General features: G+C 41.3%; 1 protein-coding gene across 3 annotated transcripts; it reads left to right on the forward strand.

Annotated features, from left to right (window-relative positions):
* The first annotated feature begins 2,108 nt into the window (after positions 1 to 2,108).
* On the forward strand, positions 2,109 to 24,498 carry lcorl (ligand dependent nuclear receptor corepressor-like). Of its 3 annotated transcripts, XM_035417008.1 has the most exons (8): positions 2,109 to 2,241; positions 7,095 to 7,160; positions 7,347 to 7,426; positions 8,100 to 8,238; positions 9,393 to 9,599; positions 10,095 to 10,170; positions 16,842 to 21,499; positions 21,612 to 24,498. In XM_035417008.1, the coding sequence occupies exons 1-7, from the start codon at positions 2,145 to 2,147 to the stop codon at positions 21,454 to 21,456; spliced, it is 5,280 nt and encodes a 1,759-aa protein (XP_035272899.1). In that variant the 5' UTR covers positions 2,109 to 2,144; the 3' UTR covers positions 21,457 to 21,499; positions 21,612 to 24,498. The 3 variants fall into 3 exon arrangements, with proteins under 3 accessions (XP_035272899.1, XP_035272898.1, XP_035272900.1); XM_035417007.1 differs by having other exon boundaries at positions 16,842 to 24,498; XM_035417009.1 differs by lacking the exons at positions 16,842 to 21,499; positions 21,612 to 24,498 and adding an exon at positions 11,170 to 14,221.
* The last annotated feature ends 29 nt before the right edge of the window (positions 24,499 to 24,527 follow it).

Raw genomic sequence — 24,527 nt, forward strand, 5'->3', positions numbered from 1 at the left:
GACTCTATAGACGTCTATGGTCAGGGTCAGGTAGTGATCACAGCTGAAGCGGTTCAGAGAGCCGCGACTTCAGACGCTGCACACAGTGGGTCCTGGATCTATCGTTTTGCTGGTGCCAAAATTCATCTGAAGTCTGGAGGTGGTTCAGATGTTCGACCTTCCAGTCAGCAAAAAAAAAAAAAAACATGAAACGAGCAAATGACAGTGAAAGATGGGTCTGTTAAACTTAGCAAAAAAGAGAAAGGGTCTGTAATCTATCACGATTGTGTGGAGACAGGTTAACTTTTTCGTCGGGCGAAAAAGGCTACACTGACATTTGCTTTGTGCTGAGGACTACAGAGGGAGAGAATAGTATGTGAGAACAGGCCACTCAAAGGTTGTCTCTGTACTGCTAAATTCAAAACCTTTGAGACCTTGGTAAATAAACCACGCGGCGCTGTTGAGGCTGGTTTACTAGGCGAAGACACTCATTGGGTGGACACTGTGTGCAGAGGTGACCAGAGCTTGCATCTACCCACAGAAACGTATCTTCAAGCTAACGCTCACACGTTTCTGTCACAGAGGGGCTACTTAATTCTGCTCAGGGCTTTAAAGTTCTCCCTGATTGAAAGCGCCAGGCCACCTGCTAGAGCGTAATCACGAGGGAAAAGAGAAAGGAGACCTGCTGCGGACAAACGTTCACAGTTAATAGGCACATTAGAGAACACATTACTGTTAATGCTGTTCAAGCGAAAAGTATTGACAGGTGACCCAAATTTAGCACACGGAGAGATGTGGGAGGAAGGGCAAAAAAGAAAAAGAAAAATAACTACGAGAGATATTCAAACAGCTGTCACATGGTGACTTGGACATGGTGCCATCTGTTTTAGAGAACAAAGGTATGTTCTCTTCTTATAGCTTGCCTCAAGAGCAGATCAAACATCTTGCTTTAAACATGCAAAAATAGGAAGTTTTAAATATGCCAGGGCGTGTCATAGAAACGTTTGGCGTTAAGAATGACCTTTAATGTTGACAAAGGGAGGAAATGGACCAGACCACTACACTGAATGTGGAAGGTTCCAGGGTCTGGTGCTGGGGTTGGGGCCAGGTCAGGTACCTGAGCACAATAAAGACCTTTCGGAGAACGGCAAAAATGTTTTCATGGCTGAAAAGGTTCCCAGAACTGAAAGTCTGGAAAAAACAAAATGCAGATTTGCATGTCAAATTTCAGGTGATCATGTCACTGCTCGTGTACCTTTCCAAACTCCTCCATACATGGACACGGTCATGCCATTTAAGATGGGGCTGTCAAACTCAAAGTCCTGGAGGGAAATTTAGGTGTTGGAAACAAGGTGTGCATACTCTTTAGTCAATCAATGAGTTGAATTAAATGCATAACATCAAAAACCAGCAGACACTGTGGCCAGATCCTCTGGTTTAAGTGAATGGGGGGGGGTTTGACTAACTGGCATCTGGTCATGCTGATAATTTGTGGTGAAGCCGTCGGGGATTCGAGGCAGGCAAGGTATACACAAGGCATTGTCGCTGCCACTGTCACCAGACTTCAGTCATTTCAGCGCATATGAAATATTAATGTATGCAGAGAAATATGCCATGGGGAAAGCTGACAGATAGGCACAGAACACCTCTGCCTTGAGGGATGTGTCATTTCCAGTGGCTTTCCGACACATATCTCAGTGCATTTTAATGCTAATTTATATTACTGAAAAAAAAGCTTTTACACTATACATAACGTGGTTTTGGGGGGGGGAAACTGTTAACAAAAAAACTTAAGCAATTCAATAATCGTATTTCTGCTATGAATGTCCCTATAAGCCACCAAAATAAAAGTCCTATAAGCTTCCAAACAAAAGCGCTAGAGTTTGTATGTGATACAGGCAAGGATGAGAGGAACTGCCTCTCAACAGATTTTCACTTGAATTTATTTACACCAAAAGTGTTATATAACCATACATATTAAAGGTTTATGATTAATCTATTAATATTTCCAAAACGAGCCAGTAATAGACGGAAATCCGATGGGAAAGCAAATGTTTCTGACAAGCCCCTCCTTCTTTTAGCCGTGACACGTGTCAATCAAATAAGCGTGAGATGTGGATGACGTTGCATGACGTCAGCGGCAGAGCTAGAGAAGGACAGGCAGAATGGCTACCCAGTGCCGTAGCTCTAAATGCACGGCAGAGAGGAAAGGATTCCGGCGGGAACTCGATTCCTGGCGGCACAAATTGGTCCACTGTGTAGGTAAGCAAAGCGCTTTTCTCGTTGGCTTCACGTTGCACGCTTGTTTTAATGTGCAAGGTGCATTATATGGCGTTAATTTAGATTGCAACCCAACTCAAGTTGTCCGTACTAGCTGGCTAGGCAGCTAGCTAGCTTGCTAAGTTCAATTGCAGGGGTACCAATCCTGTCTCCATTTTCTTTGTCTTCACTCTTCGCTGTTCCGGTAAACGTCCCATACACCCTCGGGGATTTCTGGCGATCTGGGTGATGAAGCTGTTATTTATTAATTATTGATGCGAGCTTCACTGATTCATACTTTTGGAGGCTATTTGTACACACGGAGAACTTGAAACAGTTTGGTCTGTGCCTTTAAGAGCGCTCACTTGTTTTGACAGGGCTAGGATTTCGTTTTATTTTTATTTTTTTGGAGCTAGCTACCATGGCGACCATAGGTTTTTTGGCCGTAGCCGGGGAGTGTCGGCACTAATCCTAACGGTCGTCCTTGTGTTTGACTCACGTGACCGTTTTGTTTTATAAACACGAACCCAGTCAACTCAAGAGCCAGCTTGTTTAAAAAAAGAAATAACCGTTGAATTCGTTACTAGCTAGCTAACGTTGCCTTAACGTGACTTGACTTCCAGTTAACTTGACCAGCGCTAGTTAGGATACCGGTGTCTAGATTTAAGAAGGAATTTTAGGTGGTTTGGCCAGCAACCGAACACTCTAAAGCGGTGCAGCCATTCCACTCACGCAAACTTCTCCCACGAAACCGTGCGATAGTGTATGTTGTACAGAGACGTCTTGGGCTTGCTAACGCTTTGATGCAACGTCCCAGAAGTTGGCAATGAAGCCGATGCTGCGACTTGCTGGTTAGCATAATCCGATCTAACGCAATTTTGGTTCTTGCTTGGCTGCTAATGATGGTAGTTAACTAAATCACTGCCAGGTATGCTTAGCGTGGCGCGAATATATTGCCCGGTGCGTAACGTTACTTGGTTGCAGAAATAATTTCTTAAACTGCCGTCAAAGTTTGGACATGTTGTCTATTCTGCACATATTTCAAAAACCAGCTAGCAAACTGTATACCTTGCCTGCAATACGCTTTGCTACCTGACAGATTGTTGCAAGGTGTAACGTAAACCAACGGTAGCAGTTTTTGGCATTGAAACAAACCGCTCAACTGGGAATTCGTTTTGAAATCTGGATGACCAGCAATTCTATAGCTACATTAACTGGAAGTTTCTGCTTAGACTATCGTTATCAGCTAACCAAATCCGACGTTATTTTACGTTACTTATTTATTTTGTAATAAATAAGTTGCAGATATTATTTATCATTTTTGATCAGAACTGGTCAGGCGCCATTGTATGTTGGTTTACGTTCGCTGCCTCGGAGCATTTCACATTAAATTGTATTTTTAGACCCACAAAAGTACGCTAGAATGACCTTACTGACTTATTTTTGTTGGCTAACTAGCAAGATGGTTACGCTAGCATTACGGACTGCGTCTTTAGGTAACTAGCGCTATTGTAACGCTAATACTAGTAGTTACATGCCTTTAATATATTAATCTGGTTGTGGTTTTGGCAGTGGGACGTGGCATATGCAATTTATATCCTAAATATCGTTGGACTTTGTACAGTGTTCGTCTGGTCATAAACATCGCCCTCTCCTGCTGGAATGGAAATTACCTCGCTTACACGCGCCTAAAAGTACCACAACAAGGCAGAAAAAAAGGTTTTCAGCTTGTTTAGCACATCAGACCCATTTAGCTGATGTTACCTAGTTCTTCCTCCTGTGCACTCAGTTAGGAGACCACAGCATTGAGTTGTAGCAAACATAAATTTTGCTATATAGTTTTGGAAGACTGACAAATGATATTTGTTATAGGGGAGCTGGGGCATTAACGACTGTTTCCTTGGCTGATGTGTTGTCTGTGTATTTAATGATACTGCATGTTTGATCGTGGATCACTGAAAAATCAGCTCAGTATTTTATGGCCTTTTTGTTTATTAGTCTCTTGCAAGATAAGAAATGTATATCTTATTCATGTCTTACCATTTTTTTCTCATACTCAGACTTGTTCAGTTATACATGATACTTGTCCTAAAATTAAGCTTTGGTGCAGTCTCTCACTTGATTAAAATGTGGTCAACAGTGTAGAAATAGTATATTGTAAGTGGTATGTCGAACATGTTGTGCACCTATGAAGGGAATATACATTGGCTATCTAGGTGGGTGCTGTGACCAATAGGTGAACAGAATCTGTCCAGTACGCTAGAAATGTCTGTACTGGCATGGTCAGAGTTCAGTCAGGCCTATGTGCATTACACTGCTCTGGGAGGTAGGGGCGTCTTGGTACGACCATGGAATGGCAATGCTTGAGAATCCATTTCTAATTGCTGTAATTATAGCCTATTTGAAAGCAATTCTAATAAATTGACTTGTGAAATCTGCAATATTGGGCAAGAAAAACTAAGAAGGTTGTTAAGCCAGGTTGTAGACAGCGGGGAAATTGCCCATCTTGGTGCTAACTGCACTTTCCTGAGGTCTGCCGTCCATCTAGTCATTGTGTGCAGATAATTGGTACTGACTTAATTTGGGTAGCTAACCTAGGTCAAACACTGCAATATTTTGCAGGGATCCTGGAAGTAGGTTTGAAGGGCTTTATCTGGGCACAGATGGGGCAGCTTTGGGAGTGCAGTTTGTGAATCATTTGGTAAAGGCTGTGTGATTCTGTGAGAGCCGCTTTTAACGCTGGTGTCATGTGCGATAGCGGTTGATGGTTTTATGAGCATATGATGAATGCCCGCTGTTCCTGTGGTAGTATTGTGTTGAAGCAGGGACTGAAGGTGCCTGGGGACAGCCTCATAGGGTGGTATTGCTAATGAGTGGCTGATTTTGTGGTCTCTCGGCCAGTCTTAAAGGTGCAGTACGTAAAATTTTGAAACCCCCCCCCCCCTTTGCTGTCCCTCGAAAGAACCACCATCCAAACGCATGCGCGCTGCATGTCGTCTGAGTATTGTTGAGAGGACAAGAGCGTTGAAAAGTAGCTGAAGTCGGGAGAGTGAAGCACACCATGCCTCAGTCACAGGTAGAAAATGAAACGCATAACGTCATCATAACCAACATAAATGATGAACAATGTCTGCTGTAAATGCGCAACATGATAGACAGGCAGGCAGCAGTCCTGATTGGCCTCCTTGTGGAGAGCTGTCCTGATTAGCCTCCTTGCCGAGAGCTGTCCTGATTGGTTGTTAAGATTCAGGTACGGCAAATTTTCTGAGTGGCTGATTTTAGAGCCTAGAGTCAGAGAGACTAGATTTTTTTCTTAGAGCTTATAGTTTATTGAAATCTGTTGGGATGTGAAGGAAATTAAACCAAATGTGAGCGAGCAAAAGTGTTCTAAAAAAACTTGCATACTGCACCTTTAAAGGTGGTGATGACATTTATTAGAATCCCCTGATTTTATAACTTCGTGAGCTTCATCAGCACTGCCTCCTTAGTAGGCCAGTTGCATAGGGCTTCAGGTTTTGCTGTTGGACTGCGTATAATTAAAAAAAAAAAATAAAATTGAAAATTTTTAACAATTTAGTAATGCGTGTTGCATTACTAAATTTAGTAATGCAATTTAGCTGGCTGTGAAGAGCTGGCTCACTCAAAAGACCATTTCCAGGTGCATGCCTTGGCTGATGTAAATTAAAACCTCACGCAGGCCTTGACGTCCACAGTTGACTGCTGGACCAACTGCAGTATATGCTCGATCTGGGTTGTCTCTGATTGGTGGAACTTGCTGTAGAATTGTGGGTAGTGTAGTACCTTACTGGGAATTTGGGATTAAGAAAAGCGATTTCTTAAAACAAAGTTGAAATCGGTCTGATTTACGGCTTCTATAGCAGCATATAACAGTTTCACAATCTGGTAGCTCATGGTAAGTCTACCTTTTACGGTTAATACATAATGTCTTACAAATCTGATTCCCTATGGTGAATATGAATGCTGTTTCTACTTTTCAGAACCTTTCAGTTACAGTAGAAGAGTTTGCGACCTCCTCTTCCAGAAATGCTGAACTCTCATTAAAGCCAGAATATCCTTTTGGTTTCCAGTTCTGTTGCAAACTTGATTTACGTTTCCTAGTGACATCATGTAAACAAGGCTAGCGGATTTTTGGCAGGCAGTGAGTGAGATGATTCAGACTCATACGTTTGGAGTGGTATTACGGATTTACTTCATTCATATATTAGTGGTTTTTTCCTCTCTGGAGGAACGTTATAATTACTAGCATTGTTTGGCAGCACACTGTACCTGCATTTTTGTAATTCCATAGTTACTCCATTTCTTTAATTAGGCAGAGCAAAATGGATCAGCATTTCATGACTGTGCATTGGTGTGCATGACAACCATCTAAGTACCTGTATTAAATCTGGAATTGTACTTCTAATTATTGTTTAAATGGTATAGAGAAAAAAAATTGGTATCAATGTTTAGCCATTTTCATACACAAACATCCCTACTCATTTAGCAAGTCCTTAGCACGCTGTCATATAGAGACCTGATATCATACTTAAGAGTTGGGTTCATTTTAAGCCAGTACGGCATAGTATAAATTCAGAAAAGGTTGTGCTTTCGTTGTTGGTCGTAAGATTTGTTCATTGTTATGTAGTCCTAAAACCTCCAGCTGCATTTGAAGTAAAACATTGTGCATATATGTTAAGTAATAGGAAGGTATTTATTCAAACCTGCAATACAAATAATAAGCTCATTGATACAGTTATTGCACGTACAGTCCTGATTTATAATTTGACGATTTTCTAATACTCATTGTGGGTTTACCATGTCTGACTTTAACAGATATGTTCCTTTGCATTTTGTAGGGTTTGAAAGCATATTAGAGGGGATCTATGGACCAAGGCTGCTCAGAGATCTCAGTATATTTGATGGTAAGCTGTGTGTGTGTGTGTGTGTGGGAAAGGTGACAAGGCATCAGAATGGGACATGAAACCAGCATTTGTCATTTTTCTGCTACTTCTGTATAGCTGCTATTTTTGTTTAAATATTGCTAACGTTCTTTGCTTTTTTCTGAAATATTACAATGTTCATGAATAAGGTCTTTAATTTCTTTTTAGACTGTGAACCAGATGCGGTCAGTGACTGGTCAGTGGATGCCAGCTGTTCTTTCTGCAATCTCCAATTAGAAAAACTCAGTGTAAGTTCCGCTAGAGTTTTATCCTCTTGGAACGCGAAACCCATGTGTTACGGTGAAGGTTGGGTGTTTGTCACAAAATATTGGCTGAAGTCACAGAGCAGTCACAGCATTTTTGTTGAAAATTACAGGAAACTTTGGGTGAATAAAAAGGAAGGAGCACTGAGCATCAACACATTTGACAGGGCCCATCAGACATCTTATTGTAACAACTGACAAGGACAGTAATCTTGATCCCAGTGCATTCCGGAATCTGTATACATTGTTGCACTTCGTTTCTCCCAGCATTCAGCAGTATTGTTAAAATGCATATGCTTCTACAGATAACCCTGTAGGCTACGTTAAGGTTGACGGTCATTATTCTAAACCGCCAAAAAATCATGGGAAGCACTAAAAACGGAGATATCGGAGTCACAGAATCCGTGACCCCTGTGACTCCTTTGACAAATACCCTGCCTTAATTATGGCACCTGGTGTAGACAGATATGTATCGCATAAAAAAAATATTTCCCCACTAAAGTCTGACACTGAATTGCTGTGATGTATTGTACGGCTGTACTCTCCTGAAGAGGTCAGACCAGTTTCCAGAGATGTAGGTGATTGTCTTATTGAGTCTGATGCCTAAAGACCGTGTTTCTGATTTTTGGGTGTGCTCTCTCCCACACCTCTCAAACAGGACCATATTCCCCCTGTCAGTTCACCTCAGTCACCTCCAACTGAAGAAACCCCTCCCCCTCCTCCTCAGGGCCAGTCAAACACTGAGAATATCGAATGCCAAGCTGACCGATTTCTCCATGCAATCTTTCGAAAGAAAGGTAAACCAAGTTTTCTTTATTTCATTCTTTTTAAAAGGTACTCAGCTTTCAGTTTACTGTCAGTTTCCTGTTGGTTACTGAACTTGTCAGCTGTTTGCAGAAAATAGAGGCAGAGCATCATGATGACGGATATGACTAGCACCCCTGTGGTTATAAAAAAACCCCCACAATATTGGAACTTTTTGCATATTAGTTATACACACAAATAACACTGCTGCCTGAGAGGGGGTCAGCCCCCCATACTTTTGCAGCCTTTAACCCATCAAGGTGTGAGATCACACGTATAATTAAAATGTTAACTGCACATTCCAATGCTGACGTCACAATCACTGCTGGTAACTGAAAGCAGTGGAGTTCAAGAACACTGACTTAGAATTTTGAAAACAGCATTCCAAAAAGCCTACTCCTTAAAGGGTTAACGAGAGCCTGCAGAGTTTTTTTTATTTTATTTTTTATGACTGCGTATGGTAGTGTCAGTTTTGAACAGGGATCTCAGACTTCATTCCTGCAGGTCAGCTGTGTCTGCATATGTCTGTGGTTTCCTTTCAGCCAGGATCCAATCTTAGGCCTTGGGAACAAAGTGTGTGGATATTAGCCAATTGCTGACAATTTAAATGATGTGCTGAAAGGCACCAGAAAATAAACTGGCAGACACTGCAGCCCCCCAGGACTGGAGATTGAGATCGCTGGTCTATGATCATTGCAGCAGATGGTGTAGAAGCAGCCTATGCTCTTTAGGGTTTATGGTGTTCATTTCCAAGTCAGTGGTCTACTTTGCCATGATCATGTCAAACATAAAATTTATGGTAATTGAACCAATTCAACACTGTCCAAAACACATATTTTCTATTGAAGAAAAAAAAATGTGTGTATATATATATATATATATATATATATATAGTTCCCAAATTGACCATCTAGCTAGAAATTAAATTTCCTAAATTTAGTTTAGTTTAGTCCTAAATTTCAGTGGGATGTTTTTATTTCTGTCAAACCTTTTGGAATTTTTTTGTTACTAAATTAAATGTCTAATTATATACTGGTACATCCAAGCATGTATAATCTGTGGTTAAAACTGAATATAAAATGAATTCAGACAATGAGCTTATTTTCGTATTAATGAATTTTCTGTTTGATTCCCGCTTCGCCATCAGACCTTCCTCAGAGCTGTGATCCGAACATTCCCTTAGTTGCTCAGGAATTAATGAAAAAGATGATCCGCCAGTTTGCCATTGAATACGCTTCAAAAAGTCAGATTGAAGGAGCGAAGAACCACACGTCCAACAACCTCCCTCACCCTCCAGATGAGGATGGACCCCTCGACCTCACTGTGAACAGACACCAACCGAATGTGGAACAAGGTAAACCACTCTGACCGTTCAGGCCTATGTTTATTTGAGTATTCTGTATGTAGTTTTGAGATTTGTAGTTTTGAGATTTGCTTCTGAAATGCATGCAGCCCTTCACTGAAATGCATGCAGCCCTGCACTGAAATGCATGCACTCCTTCACTGAAATGCATGCACTGGCCCAGGGACATGCCAAAATGCAGTTTCTACACGGTCACCTGCAAGCCATTGACGGTTTTCCACACTACAAGTCACACAGCGCACTACCAGAAAGCTCTTTAACTCCAGCCCACCATGTCAGAAATCATCCGCTTTCCCACTGGCTCATCTTGCACCTCAGTGGCAGGTGTAGGATCAGGTACTCCCGCGCAACCTCTGTGTCTGGGAGTGGAATGAGCGGACTCGTCCTGGGGCGCCCTTGCTTCTCGCTCTCTTCGTTGAGACAATAACAAAACATGGCGGTCTGACTTATTTTGTTAAATGCTGATATTTTTTCTCCTTTTTCCAGATGGGGTGCTTGATCTCTCCAAAAAGAATTGTGCCAGTTCTGCATTGTCAACTTCATCTAATCAAAAAGCATCAGGGTGAGTACTGCTAGATGCTGTTCTCATTTTCAAAATGGCTGCTGTTGCCATTTTTCAGTTGGATTTGTTTTCAGGGCAGTATTAGGCACTCTTGATTGGTCGGTGTACTATAAGGGTTTTCGTTTTCATTTGTACATGGTAAAAACAATCCCTACAGACAGTGAGAATTGCTTCTGACCTGGGAGTGCTGAAAAAAAATCACATCTACTGCCTTTGTGCCATGTGTACAAGTTAAAATACTGCAGACCACCCTGGACAACTTAAATGATGCTTGATGTGGTAATTCCCTGTGCCAAATCATTGTTAAGAGTTTGACCATAGTTCTGTAGAAAATGTGAGTGATTCATGCAACACTTGCAGGAATGGTAAATGTAATGTAGGCTGCCAGACTATGCATGTTCTCTTGACTACTTTGTGGATATACTTTTTTTTTTCCATCATGTGCAATGCCAAATTGTATTGTTGTGGATATTTTGGTAGGTTATTTTCCCCTGTTAGTGGAATGCCAATGGGTTGACTCTTTTATTGCTTGTTCAGCGGTAACGTCACAGTTGTCACGAGTGCAGGACATGAGCAGCAGTATCGTACAGCCTAACACTCAGAAGAGTACACTCCAAACGTAGGAGTCATTCCACCGTACATATCCTACACATTCTGCTGAATTGCAAAACGCGGCAAAAAAAACAAACAACAAAAAAAAACCCGAAGTGCTACCGTAGACCTTGCTCTCGCATGATTGACAGACTGTCCTTCCAGGACTAACGTTTGCAACCGTTTTTATTTTTTGTTCGTTTTGTTTGTTTTTTTGTTTTTTTTTTGTTTTGTTTTTTTTTAAACGATAACGCCTACAACTCAGAGACTTTTTAAAAGAGTGATGTGTGTGAGCTGCAGTGATGTTACCTAAAGCAAGGAATAAAGGAGTGGACCCCTTCCCTTCCCTTTGCTGTGTACCGGTCTGTCATGCGTCCGCTCACCATGGTTTCATTCCATCCATCTTAGGAGACCGCAGAAAGATGACTATGTGGGAAGAAGCTCTGAGTTTTCGGAAGGCTTGCTCTCGAAAGCCTTGAAAGACGTTGAGTCGGGATCACTGGACGTTCACAAAGCCGCCGTGCTTTACGGCATACCTCAAAAAACGTTGCGCCTCCAGCTGGAGGCCTCGGCCGAAGGGAGGCTGGAGGACGGCGAAGACCTGCTGTCGAAGAGCAGGGAGACCCACCTGGTCCTGCAGAAGGTGGCGGCCTGGGCCCGGGCCCACGGCGAGCGGGCCGAGCTGGGCAAGCTGGGCCTCGCGGAAAACTCCGAGCTGAAGTTTCCGGCAGCTTCCACCTACCTCCACCAGCTGACCCTGCAGCGGATGGTCTCTCAGCTGCGAGAGAAGAGCGAGAGCCTCTACTTCGAGAGCTCAAACAATCCCGCCGTGCGTTTGAAAATCCCTCAGGTACGAATCAGCTCTGTGCCCAAGTCCCAGGCCGACATCTCCAGCCTCGTGGACATAATGTACCAAGTGTCTAAAGCCACATCGACGCCCGAAGCCTCAGCGCTGCAGAAGCTCAAAACCATACTCCCCAAGCAGAACAAGATGGACTGTTCTGTGCCTCTACTTCACTCTGGTATCGAATCCTGCCTCATGCAAGCCGACCTTTCTCCCTTGTGTCTTAACTTGAAGAACGGCTCCGTGGACGACGCCGCCGATGACCTGGACCGCAAGGACAAGCAGCCCAGGAAGAAGCGCGGCCGCTACCGGCAGTACGACCACGACATCCTGGAAGAAGCCATCAGCATGGTCATGGGCGGCAAGATGAGCGTCTCTAAAGCACAAGGAATCTACGGAGTACCTCACAGCACTTTGGAGTACAAAGTGAAGGAGCGGTCCGGGACGCTCAAGGTACCGCCCAAAAAGAAATCCAGGTTCTCGGAATCCGGGCCTTTGCGTGCGACCGAATCAGGGACAAGCAGTTCCAAAAGGGATTAGACTGCGCTTTGCTTTTCCTCTCTCAAGTCTAACTTGAACACTTGAATACTCAAACTTAGACAGGATATATTTAAGCGAACACTTCAAAACACAAAACATGCCTTTAAACATAGTTCATTCAGGGTTTTCACTGTGGATATATTATACATTTATATATATATATACATATATATATATAAATATGATAGATATTGTAAAGCACTGTCTGTTTAATTTATGTATGAACCTTACGTTTTACTCTAAAATATTCAGGTTTGGTTTACCTTTAGCTTCTTGGAGCATTAATGATTGTTATGTGCAGCTTTCTCACTGGGTCAATCATCCAGTTTAATAAAGTGACTTACTATTAATACTACTGAGACTAGATCAGTATCTCAGTCAAATCTTATGAATGAGATGGGAGAGAATCATGGTACTCCTGAAGTGTCCATATGTGTAAGAAGGAGCACTATATGGCAAAACGTACTGGCATCTCAGTTGGAGGTCAGTACAACAGAAGTTTAAAAGCACTTCCTGGTGGTTTTTTTTTTTTACGCCTGAAGTTGAACATTTTTCAATTATCATCTTGGAAAAACTTGTTGTATAAAAGTAGTTTGTATCTGTAATTTCAACAAAAAAAACCCTTTTTTTCTCGTTTGGTGAAAGAAACTCAATCTTCAAATTGTCCTGGGTAAGTTGGAATGCACCATAAAGCATGTTGAAAATGTGCACAGAAAAAGCTTGAGAATGGTTTTGTGAATGTGTGCTGTATATATTTTATTATAAATTAGTATTTATGAAGGTTTTTTCCACACTATACTACTGTAAACCTCACTTAAAACAACTCCGCTGCTGTGAATTTTTTTTTTTTGGAAGTGTATATAAATGATATAATTTCGATGATTTTTCCAAATGTCAGTACATTGGCATTGCATTATTCCGCTAATACCAAAATAACAGTTCAGGTTACATTTCACTCCACAAAACAGAAGCTGCTTGAAATATTGTATACGGGATATCTCAGTCTCAATCATTTTATTTTATTTTATTTTTTTTGTAGGAATTTTTAATATAGAAAAATATTGAATGATGTTAAGGTTATATACCAGGTGTTTCTTTTAAAGACATTTCAATTTTATGATGAACAATTTACTGTTGATACAACCTCTTCTAACAGTTTGGCTGCCTGGAAGTGAAATTCCAACACTATAAATTATTAAGTGTATATTGCTAAGAGATAATTTAAAATATTTAATTCTGAAGTTTTGTAATGGACTGAATTTTTAATTCAAACTTTTCTGACTTCCTCATGGATTTTTCTTGCTCCTTGTCTTGTGATAAATTATTTATGTAAATTAATTTAAGCTTATGTTCTTTCTAAAGGGCACCAGGTTCTCTTTTCTTTTTTTTCTTTTTTTTACAAATAAAAAGTGCGAACCAATTTCTTTTCAATTGACGATATTTTACTGGTTTCAACACACCAAACAAAACGGGTGAGCGCAGTGATTTCTCTCGCTATAAACTGATTTCATTTTTTTTTCTTTTACAAATAAGACAGAGGTATTCTTAAATCACTCTTAATACACCGCATCACAGGTGATCTAACCTGGAGGTGATCTGAATGTTTCTTGAAATGCTTTTCGTAACAGTACAGTGCCTCTGTTTTTAGAACTACTGCTCAGATAATTAACCAGTCTCTGGAAGCTTTAGAAAATTTTATACTCAACTACTGCATATTTCCAGTTTTTTGTGCAATGGATTTCAGTTTACAGATTAATTTACGCATTCTGGTTTTAAGTGCAGTATTTCTACGCTCACTCTCTCCAGAATACAGATGTCGGCCTTTATTTTTCTTCATTTTTCTTTAATGACTTGGTTAATATGAAATTATCAGTTTTTATGCATAAATCAATTGCACTATAATTAATTTTTTTTTCTAGTTGGTATCCCCTAAATGTTTCTTCTGTAAATGTACTGCATTTCTGTTCCTCCACGTGGTTGTCAAAACCTGTAGATTTGGTGGTTTTTGTTGTGGTTAGTTTGTATTTTGTATTGAAGCACTTTGATGCTTTTGCACATTGGGGGGGGGGGGGGGGGGGGGGGGGGGGGAAGAAAGAAAAAAAAAAAACATTAAATGTGTTATATTGCAATTTGCATGCATAAGTGATTAAGTGTTCTCTATTCGTACCGACTTACTTCTGGACCTGTCCCTTTAAGCTCCACACGTTTCTAGTCTTATTTGAAAAAATGAGAGGGCCATGAAGCCATATAGGAAGTAAGACTGACCTACTGTATAATCCTGAAGACGGCTTATGTAATGTAGTATTTCCCTCAGAGAATTTCATTGTTTGTTTTGTGCAATGGAACAAAGATTTTGTAATCCTCAAGTGTGCAGCTTTTTTTTCTTTTTTCTTTTCTTCCATGTGGTCCGAAAATCAGTGATTGCCATTAACTTTTGAGTTGCAAGTGGTCTCTTTGTTTGCTATCCAAATCGGTCTGCTCAAAACTTTAAGTTGTGGGCCCCCCTTTTCTATTGTTGTATTTCTGTGAACATTATGCTAATTTCAGCTTGAAAGAGATTTCAGCTTTAAATATTGAATGAAGTAAGATGAGTAGCCGATTTTTAAATTTTAATTTGATAGTTCAGGCCCCAATACAGCTGTGTGCTTTGATAGAAACCTTTTTGCTCCTCTCCACCCAAAGCCACTTTTGTTTTGTCATAAATGCTGAATTTTCCCTGTCTCACCAAAATGTTTTTGGGCCACTGTGTTCATTTTTAGTATTGCTTTTAGTATTCAGTGTTTTTTTTTTTTTCTTTAAAAAAAATAAATAAATAAATTTAATTCATATTTTGAAATTTAGGATGTATCGCTTGCAAAATTGATTTGTCTGTATTGGCAGTATAATTTATGTGAAAAATCGTTCAGTTCGTCTCCAAATGTAGGAATTCAGTGGGTGTATAGACACATTGTTTCCCTAGGTTTGAGCGTTGCAACAATCGTTAACCTCTGCCTTCTGCAACTTGTCAATAAAAAAAAAATTCTGTTAAGAAACAAATGGCAAAATTTGTTTTGTTTTTTTATTCCAATCAAAATGTCCCATTTTCTAGGAAACCTGCATGCGGTTATGTGTTGCTTATATCTTGGTCTACTCTGACCATGCATGTGGTGTTTGCATACATGATTTAATGCTTAAGTCTGCAATCGGAACAGGTTCTCTGTTCTCTAACCATCTCAGGTTAGATGCAGATCAAGTCATCACTGGAAAGTACAGATGTTTTTGTGACAGATTGGATACGGCCTCAGTTTCTCATGGACCGTTCAGTAGTTAAAATTTCAGTAGGATGCAGGATATCTTCAGACTCCCAAGTCAGGTTTTTTTTTTCTTTTCCTTGTAACAGTATGACCAAAAGTCCTAACATATTTATTGCTTTTGCAAATATACCATTATGTGGGCATGATGCTAAAAGAATTGATTAAAAAATTCCTTCTCTGCAGTCTGTACCCTCTAAATAATATTAAATTGTCTGGGAGTGCTTAATACTGTCCTTTGTCATGTTGTCTAGAACAAACATAGCCTGCATGAGTAATATGTCATTTTTTATTTATTTTTATTAAAATATTTCCCCTTAACATATCCCCTTTGTGTCTTCAGAATGTTGCTCGACTGGACAGTTTTACTGTGCATGAACTGTAAGGGCTCTTAAACTTAATTACAAACGAATGATGCAAAATGCTATTTATCTGATGCCTAACAGATCCTGTTGAAATAGACAATTCTTACTTTACAGTGATAGCATTTCGACCCCCTCTGCAAACATTGTTTGATGTCTTCTATCGAGCATCTTCTACCGTAATTTTGTAAGACAATAAAGAGCGGCCCTTATCTTCCCTGATTAGAAACCCTAACAGGTGCTATTTGGAAGATACCTGCATCATCAGCTTTTGCTTTAATGTTGTTATTTTGCAATTGAATTGGGAGACAAAATTATACATAAATTACATGCATCCTTCCATAGAATAGTAGAGATTAATTTTTCAGGTTTGTAAAATTTGTTGTATGGTCTCGAGTGTAAAATAGGGTTGGGCATTGAGAACCAGCTCTAAATTGCAACCAGTTCCAAATTTACCAGAACCAGGATTCACTAGGAAACCGGAGTATCAAATTCACAGAATCTTAAAAGCAGGTTTTTAGTCACGTTCACACAATGAATCAAATGCACTGACAGTTTAAGAAGAAAAAGAAAAAAAGGCTACTAAAAAAGCTTGTAAACCACTCTAACATCCACATCCCTGGTTACATTGTGTGCCATCATAACATGTTGACTTGTTTACAACATTGCAGACTGGAGTAAACGTATCTACAGTGTGGGTAAACTTCACTACAGAAAGTAGCAATACATATACGGCAATGTGTAATCCCTGTGGTAAATTAATTTCATCTGAGGAAGGAAGTGCCTGCAGTTTGTCATCATTTACTGCTGCATGGTGTAAACCTTCCAGCAGTGCGCCATTTTAAATGTCCCAGTCGGCTAGCGCTAGTATCACTTACCTTTTATTTTGAAAACAAATCTTTTTAGAATGCATCTAAATCTTAAATAATGGTTACAAAATATTATTAATCTTCAAAAGATGGCTTTTTTTTTTTTTTTTTTTTTTTTTTTTGCTCTACTCATTGCAGTTGTACATCTGTAACGATATATTTATTTTTTACGTAGCTCCCCGGGGCCTGCTGATGACGTCCAAGTCCACTTGGATGCAAGGGAAGAAAAGTCTGAAGCCAGAAGTTCCACACTGGAAACGGTCCTTTCGTCGTTGTGCCCGTACCACAAGACTTTGCTGTATCAGATTCTGAAGTGCATGCGTGAATATTACAGCACCTCCTCCGCCCACAGATACAAAAATGCCCACGGACTCTTTGCACAAACGGACGGTCCGTTGTGCTGCCATTTGTCAGGCAACCTGCACCGGGACCTGTGCGGTTTCGGTGACTACAAGGTGTCGAACGGGTGCTATGTACCGACCTGTCGGGTTAACTCCCTCCCCGTAGCCCCGGTCTGCATCTGCCTGAAGAACTTTCACTGTTTGTCGTGTCAGAGCATTGCTATTGGCTGCATTAACGGCGTGGTTGGCCCCAGCTCCTGTGGTTGCTTCCCTCGTCATCATAGGATTCCGTGTTCTTGCCAGAACTACATTGATGGTGCGTATGTCACTCCTGTTGGAAATGTAGCAAGTGCCCCATTTGGTCCTCAGCATGTCCGTGATCCGTACCGTTCTTGTACCAAGGGGGGGTGCAGTCCTTCCCCACCCCCACTTTCACCAATACCATCTGATGTCAGTGGGAAAATAAGTGACAAAACATTTGTGTGCTCTTTCGCGGATGGCAAGACTTGCAGTAGCCAACCTCCATCTCTCTTTCCATTTGAAGAGGAGGGTGATGCACTTTCTCACAAAGACTGTTTAAGTAAAGGAAAGGATGTAAGCGAAGAAGAGACCGGAAGCCAGAAAGACAATGGCAAAGGCACTGACTGTTGCACAGAGACTTGCAGGTGTCTTGAACAAAGACAGAGTGGAACTATCATCCACGATCTTATGGAGCGTATCAACGAGAAGCTGAAGACGATTGAACCACTGGAGAAACAGCAGAACATAATCACCACTGTCAACAAAAGCTTGGAGTGCAGTGATGATGTGCATGTAGGGAAAATAACAACTACGGTTTTACATAATGACAGTGACCATGATTACACCATAAAGGAGCTTCCTTGCCAACCTAAGGCAATTGTTGAGAACAAACCTATGCAGACACCTTTCTGTAGAGGGCAGATTACCGAAAACCATAACTTGCTGTGCCTGGAGTTTCCCTCATCATCTTGTCAAAGTGAAGAAAGGAAACAAAGTCTTTCTAATCTTAGTCAATCACTTGAGAGGAGAAAGGAGACTTTGGAGGAAAGCAGAAATCCAAATGTAAGAATTGAGGAAGACATACATTTCTCTGGCTTCCAACCCATTCCTAATAGGTCAGATGTGGAGGGCGTTTCTGAAGATGTGGATATTGAAATTACTAAAGACATTTGTGACAATCAAATCTCTAAAGGAGTCAACACTGAGCTGCCTCTTTGCACACCTGAAAACACGGGAGATGCACAGAAAATAGAAGACAGAACCGCGGAGGACTGTGCAATATCTATGAATGGTCTGCCTCTTGGAAGTCCTGAACCAAGTACTGAAAAACAAGCTTTCCCTCCTCGCTCAAGCAATTGTAGTGATTTAGGCAGATCCAGAAGAAACATTGTTCCTCCAGCAAGATTTTCCTCATATGTTACAGAGCCCAGAAAGATGTACTTTGCTGCCTGTTTTTCAGAAAGCTTTTTCATTCCAAGAGCATCCAAAGATAAGGCTTTAAAGGGCACAGACAGTGAAAATTCTTCCCCAGAAATGGAAAGGGATGAATCCTCCACAGAACCAGTCATTAGGGAACCCTCCGATACTGCATCTAATATCAAAAAGCTGGATGAAGATGAGCAAGACCTTGACAAACCAAACGAGATTAAACTAGTGACGACTACATCGCGAACAAGAAACCAGTCCGTTTTAGCGGGGGAAAAGACTGTTGAAGAGAGTGGAACTAAATGGGTTTCTCCAAGAAGAACAAAGCGACATGAGGTTTCCAGATCACATGCAAGGTCAAAGTCTTCTGACACTCACAGCGATGATCCTGACTCCCGCATGCAAAGCAGCGATTCACCAGAAGATACTCACACTATCGAAAACCCATCCGTCTCCAGCGAATGCCATTCGGTTCCCCAGTACACAAGTCCCATTCGCCTGATGTTCGTTTGTCCCGTGGCTTGTGAGAACGGAATCCGGTACACGCTCAAGTCTGCGTTTCCCGGTTCCACCAATGACGGCGAGACGTTTGATCCCTGCGAGGAGTCGTCGTGGGGAGGAACGATAAATACCCCCGTCAAAGAGACGGCACCCCGGGAATCCTGTGTTACTCGGGATGAGAACGGCTTGCACAAGAGGCCGGTGGCTACTGATGACGCGTCAAGAGCTGATCCTTTAAAGGAAGGCCAAGAAAATGAGAAAGAGGTCTGTCCCATAGTTCCTGAAATTGCTTCATCCCCTCTGAAAAGAAAGCCTGGCCGTCCCAAGAAACTCGGTCCGCAAATTGAAAAGCGGGCAAAGAGGCCAATAGGTAGGCCGCCAAAACTCAAAGATACGAATTCCACGTGCAGTGATGATAAGGGAAACACTAAGAGCATAAACAATGACCCTGCGGCCATTTTGTGTGAAGACAAAGATGCAAGGACAAACAAAAACCTAAAAATCACTGTAGTTTATGGAAGATCAAGGAGAATAAAGAGACTTGTGTCAGAAGATGATGGAAGTTTAAGAAAAGACCAAACTGAACACCAAGATGATGGCAGACAGAAATGTGACCTAAATGGTAATGTACTAGCATTAAGCGCAGATGACTCCTCTGAAAAATTACCAGAAGAACAAGCCAAGAATTTCAATTTTGTTGGTCCTATGAATGACAGAAAATGTTTGCCACCTCCAGGCACTGAGCTCAAATGTCAGAAACAAAAGCGTTGCGTTGCAATGAGAAAGCCAGGGAGACCTCCAAAGGTTAAGATTTCAGGCATCTCTGTGACTGTTACCACAGTGTCCCCAAAGCAACGAAAGATTCGTATCAATGGCGAGATCACAGAATCGGACAGGGAACAGTCTCAACTGGAAAGCACTGTTATCTTGGATGATAAACCCTCCAAAGAGCAGACGACAATCAGTTCTGATGCCACTCATGAAGAAACGACACAGAACATGGAGGATGGAAGAATGAGCAAAAAGACACCCGTAGTACCCCTAAGACATTCGGCTAGAGAAAGGAAACCTTCGATTCATTTACTGCACTCGGTTGCTACATCCAGGACATTTAGTCACAGCAATGCGCTGTTGCGTCGTTCTAGAAAGCTACTGTTAAACAAAGCGAGCAGCGAGCCAAACCAGATAAAGAGCCCGGAGAAGTCAACTGGAGAAGCCCCAGTAATTCCAGAAAGGGCTTCGAGAAATCGACGAGGGCAAGACTTGAGCTTTTTGTCGGGAATCTCGGCAGATTCGATTTTTGCATCAAACGAGGCTCTAAAGTGGTGGCCTACCTCAGCTTCATATGAAACACTGAATGAGGAGTTGACCAGGAGAATTCAACTCATGTCAGACACTTGGATTGCGGATGCTGTGGTATCGAGCAAGTCATGCCCCACAGAAAGGGAGACTGATCTCAGAGAAAGAACATGCTCTGCAGCGAATGACCTTCCAAAGAACTCCGTTTCTGCTGTCAAAATGCTGTTTCAGAAGCACTGTAATATGGAGGATCTGTGTGCTTGGTTCATGCAGACCACAGAGACCCAATCACTGGCAATAGTAAGAAAGGCGAGCGCCCGGAATCCGTATGAAATCATCCAGTTTAATCCCAACAGAGTTTCGAAAAGGGGAAATGTTTGCCCAAGTCCTCAGGCAGAGCGTTTGAGGAAGCATGTTAAGAAATTTGCAAAAATTGTCCCAAAGAGTCCAGTGATGCACCTTCAAGCACAAGAGAGGATTAGCAGGAGTGGGAGACTGCACGTCAAGAGAAGGCTCTTTCCCAAGAGATCAAGTGCCATTGCTGGGGTTGCTCATACATGGTGCTTGTGGTCCAGAGGCAAACCCTTCAGTAAATATCAAAGCACCCTGCTGAGAGTAAAATCAAAGTTCATGACCAGAAAGAGATTGGCAAAGGCCACTGAAAGGAGGTCAGACAGAGCTTCCTCTGGTGCCCTCCGTAAAAATGCAGTGACTCCTGCAAAAGTGTCCCTGCTCCAAGTGTGCCGGGCGTCATCTGTGGACACGGGGTGTCGTTCTCCGAGTTCCTCCATCCTTGGAGAAAGGGAATCCGCGGCCCAGCAGGTGCAAAACTCCAAGGGAACAACTCGATGCGGATCGCAGGAATGGAGCCCAGGAACAATGAGGGAATGTAGGGTATTCCTCAAAAAGATTAACTCCCCAGAAACGAAACCCACAGTTGAAGAATGTAACTCGTGCACAGTTCAGCTCCGTGACATTTCGTCTTCTGACTGCGGTTTGCCTGCGAGCACAGACCGCGGCGAAGGGGAAACCGAGCCCGTTAAACCCGAGAATGTGAGAAGCGAGAGAGTAAGGCGAACGACCCGGAAGGTGTCTTCACAGTACCCCGAGGAACTGTGGGTTCAGACCACGGAAAGGAAAGGAAAACGGAAAAGCAGTGACTCAAGTCAGGCACAACCTGCAAAAAAAGGCAAGACAATCTGAGTGGGAAGACCTACTGGAAGGAAATTGTGTGATGCAGTGCCAGGTAACTACAAATGCTGTTTTCAGTGATTCTACCACTTATTTCTTGTGGACTTTTTTTTTTTTTTTCTCTGCTCTGGTTCCTTTAAAAAAAACAAAAACATTTTTTATTGCAGGAAGCATCAAAAAAATGGTATTGCCTCTCAGTGAGGTATGTTCTGCAAGATGATTCAAGTTTTGATAAGACGTGCCTTCAAATTGTCAGCTAGCTGAAAAAACTGACAGTAGTATCTCAGTAAGCGTCATGTAGCATAAATCTAATGGTAACGTATGGTTGCACTATTTTGTAACGTTTTTGTTTTTCATAATTTTATGTCTGTAAAAACAAAATATATATATATATAGTTATTGTTAAACGTTACTTATCCGTTAAGATACCACAAAGCAGCAACATTTTGAGGTATTCTTCAAAAGTGTTCCCCTACATTTTGTATTTAAGGAATGACCATGTTTCATGAAGGAAAAATGTGCGGTGTATCATTTGGCATACTTTAGGCATACATCCAGGTTCTTAAAAACCTACTTGCTCTAAATCATATCATCATGAGGGATGTGCCACCTAGCATACATGAGGCTGAACCAACCACAAGGTGAATTATTCTGGACTTCCAAATGTACCGGTATGTTCTGCACTCGGTCTGACCAAAATACAGTCCGAGGCCAATCGTTTATGAGTACATGCATTGCATGAAATGGCTAAATTAATCAAAGGTATGCTGCAAGTTCTTGTTTCCTTTGTTTTCTGATATGAAGCATTAATTATTATTTGAATGGTTCTGAAAGCTCCTGTACCCAACTGACCTTCCTGGATGTTTTTCAACCCCTTCCAAAGCATTAGTGTATTCCGAAATGTTGAACACGAGTACTTTCTGCACTATTCAAATTTAAGATTAACCGTTAGTTCTCACTACCACCCATGTAGTGTCCAATATGTTATAGGTGCAATATCTTGAGTTTTCTTCTTTTTTTTTTTTTAAGCCAGATGTAAATATCATTATTTGTACCATTTTTATTAAAGATTATAGCATTTTTATGAAGCCAATCACTTTACTAAATGCTGTTGCTGTGCTGTTTTTCTGTTTTATGAATTATCCTACGGCTGTTTATTCCACCCATTCTTTGCTGCAGTATAATAACCTACCTCTTAAAACATCATCCAAAAACCTTGAAGAAATTGGGATTCCAAAATGAAAATTTGGATGTAGCTTGTCTGTGACTGGATGACCATACTGTAATTAGATGGTCCTCTTGAAGCTGTAACTTAAGCATTTCTCAATGAATCAGACAAAAAAAAAAAACTACATCAAGAACTGCAGATCTGGGGTTCAGTATCAAATTGTCTTGATCTTATCAGTCATTAAGAATCTTTTCACTTCTATCAGTGTAGATTTCAACAGATAAAAAAAACATGTAAAAGACAACTCCTTTTGTCTGTACGATTTTGTGAAATGCATGTTGTTTGTACAGAGCTGACACATTGCTTTGAGATTTTCGCAATATTTTTTTTAAAATTGTTGCTCAATGTTCACAGCTCCTCGTGTTTTTTAAAACCCCCCACTTAGAACGCCACTATTTAGGTTTACCTTTTCATCTTTCACACTGCACACTCAAGACCCAAGAATCGATCTGAATTTTATCAGTCCGATCTCTGCCCTTGGTTTAATTACTGTACATATATGTGCAAGCCAAAAGTCAGAACCCTGCCTTTAAAAAAAAAAAAAATACATTTTAATGCACCATGTTAACTGACCACACCCAGGGATGGTGTTTAGAATACACATACCCAAGACACACCATGCAATTGGCCCTGGCAAGGAATTGACCTAAAAGTGTGTAGCTAGTGTACTATAGAGGACACTGTTTCATCAACCTGCAATACGCTCTTAGAATTTGACAAAGGTATTGCATCTTTCACAGCCAACTGACCTTTTGTCTAAATGTTGTGTATCTGTATATGGTAATCATCCAAAGCATTCATGTATTTGCACGGTTAAGATGATAAATCCAGCATATTCTGATTTACAATAGTTGTCTGCTTCTTACCATCTATGCCAAGTGGAAGAAACCTCAGCCCTGGAGTGCCACAAAATATGTTCCATGGAAGGTCTTCATGGGAACCAAATTTTTACCACACTGATGCAGGCGCTTATGTGCTGGAGACAGCCTTAGGCATATTATCATGTATATGAATTTAGGGCCTAGATAGAAATAGGCGATCACACACACGTTTGTTTTAGGAGGGAACAGGAATCGTAAAGCCAGTACTGGCTAGCAAACGGTTGTGTATGCTCTGGTCAGTTATCTGATCCATCTTGTCGGTCATTGTATGAACCCCAGAAAAAAAAAAAAAAGCATTAACTTCCACCCATTTCTGACGGACACCGATTTGTGTGGCTGACCCCTTACGGTGCATGTTTCACACTGGCCTCGAGACTGCTGATGTGGGACTGGTCAAGACTTTGAAATGGAAAAAAAAAAAACGTTCCGTCCCCACTTGGAAATACCTCTTGGCTTTTACCATGACCAGGTTCTCTCACCTCTGGTCTGTTCTGAAAATCAAACGCGACACGATCTTCAGAGGGGAGGTTTTACAGAGAAGCCACAGTCTTCAGATTGTGCATGTTTACATTTGGATGCAGCCCATTTGAGCCACTGTACATATTTCACTTTGCTTGAGGTTTGACGGACGGCTGCAACACTAATGCAATCACAACGGTGCAATCGCTTCGGGGAAATCAGACGCTCACCTTCCAGCATTATTCAAGATACGTAGGGATTCACGTTTCTAGTCCTGTGCTTATTTCCTTCCTGCCTTTTTCTTGTTTCCCCCCGCCCCACACGACTTGGCGAAGGGTGTTGTTTGAGACTCACTGTCACTGGATGCCTGGAGTTTAAATGGTGCTACATGTGGTGTTTATTTTATACTTGTCTTTTTGCAGAAAAGCTTGTAATAAAGGTCTAGTGTCACTAGAACAATAAACGTTTTGCTCATAAATTGTGAAATTTGTTCTTTTTTCGTGTAGTTTTTGTGA

This window comes from Anguilla anguilla, chromosome 5, assembly GCF_013347855.1.
Source record: "Anguilla anguilla isolate fAngAng1 chromosome 5, fAngAng1.pri, whole genome shotgun sequence".
NCBI classification, from domain to species: domain Eukaryota; kingdom Metazoa; phylum Chordata; class Actinopteri; order Anguilliformes; family Anguillidae; genus Anguilla; species Anguilla anguilla.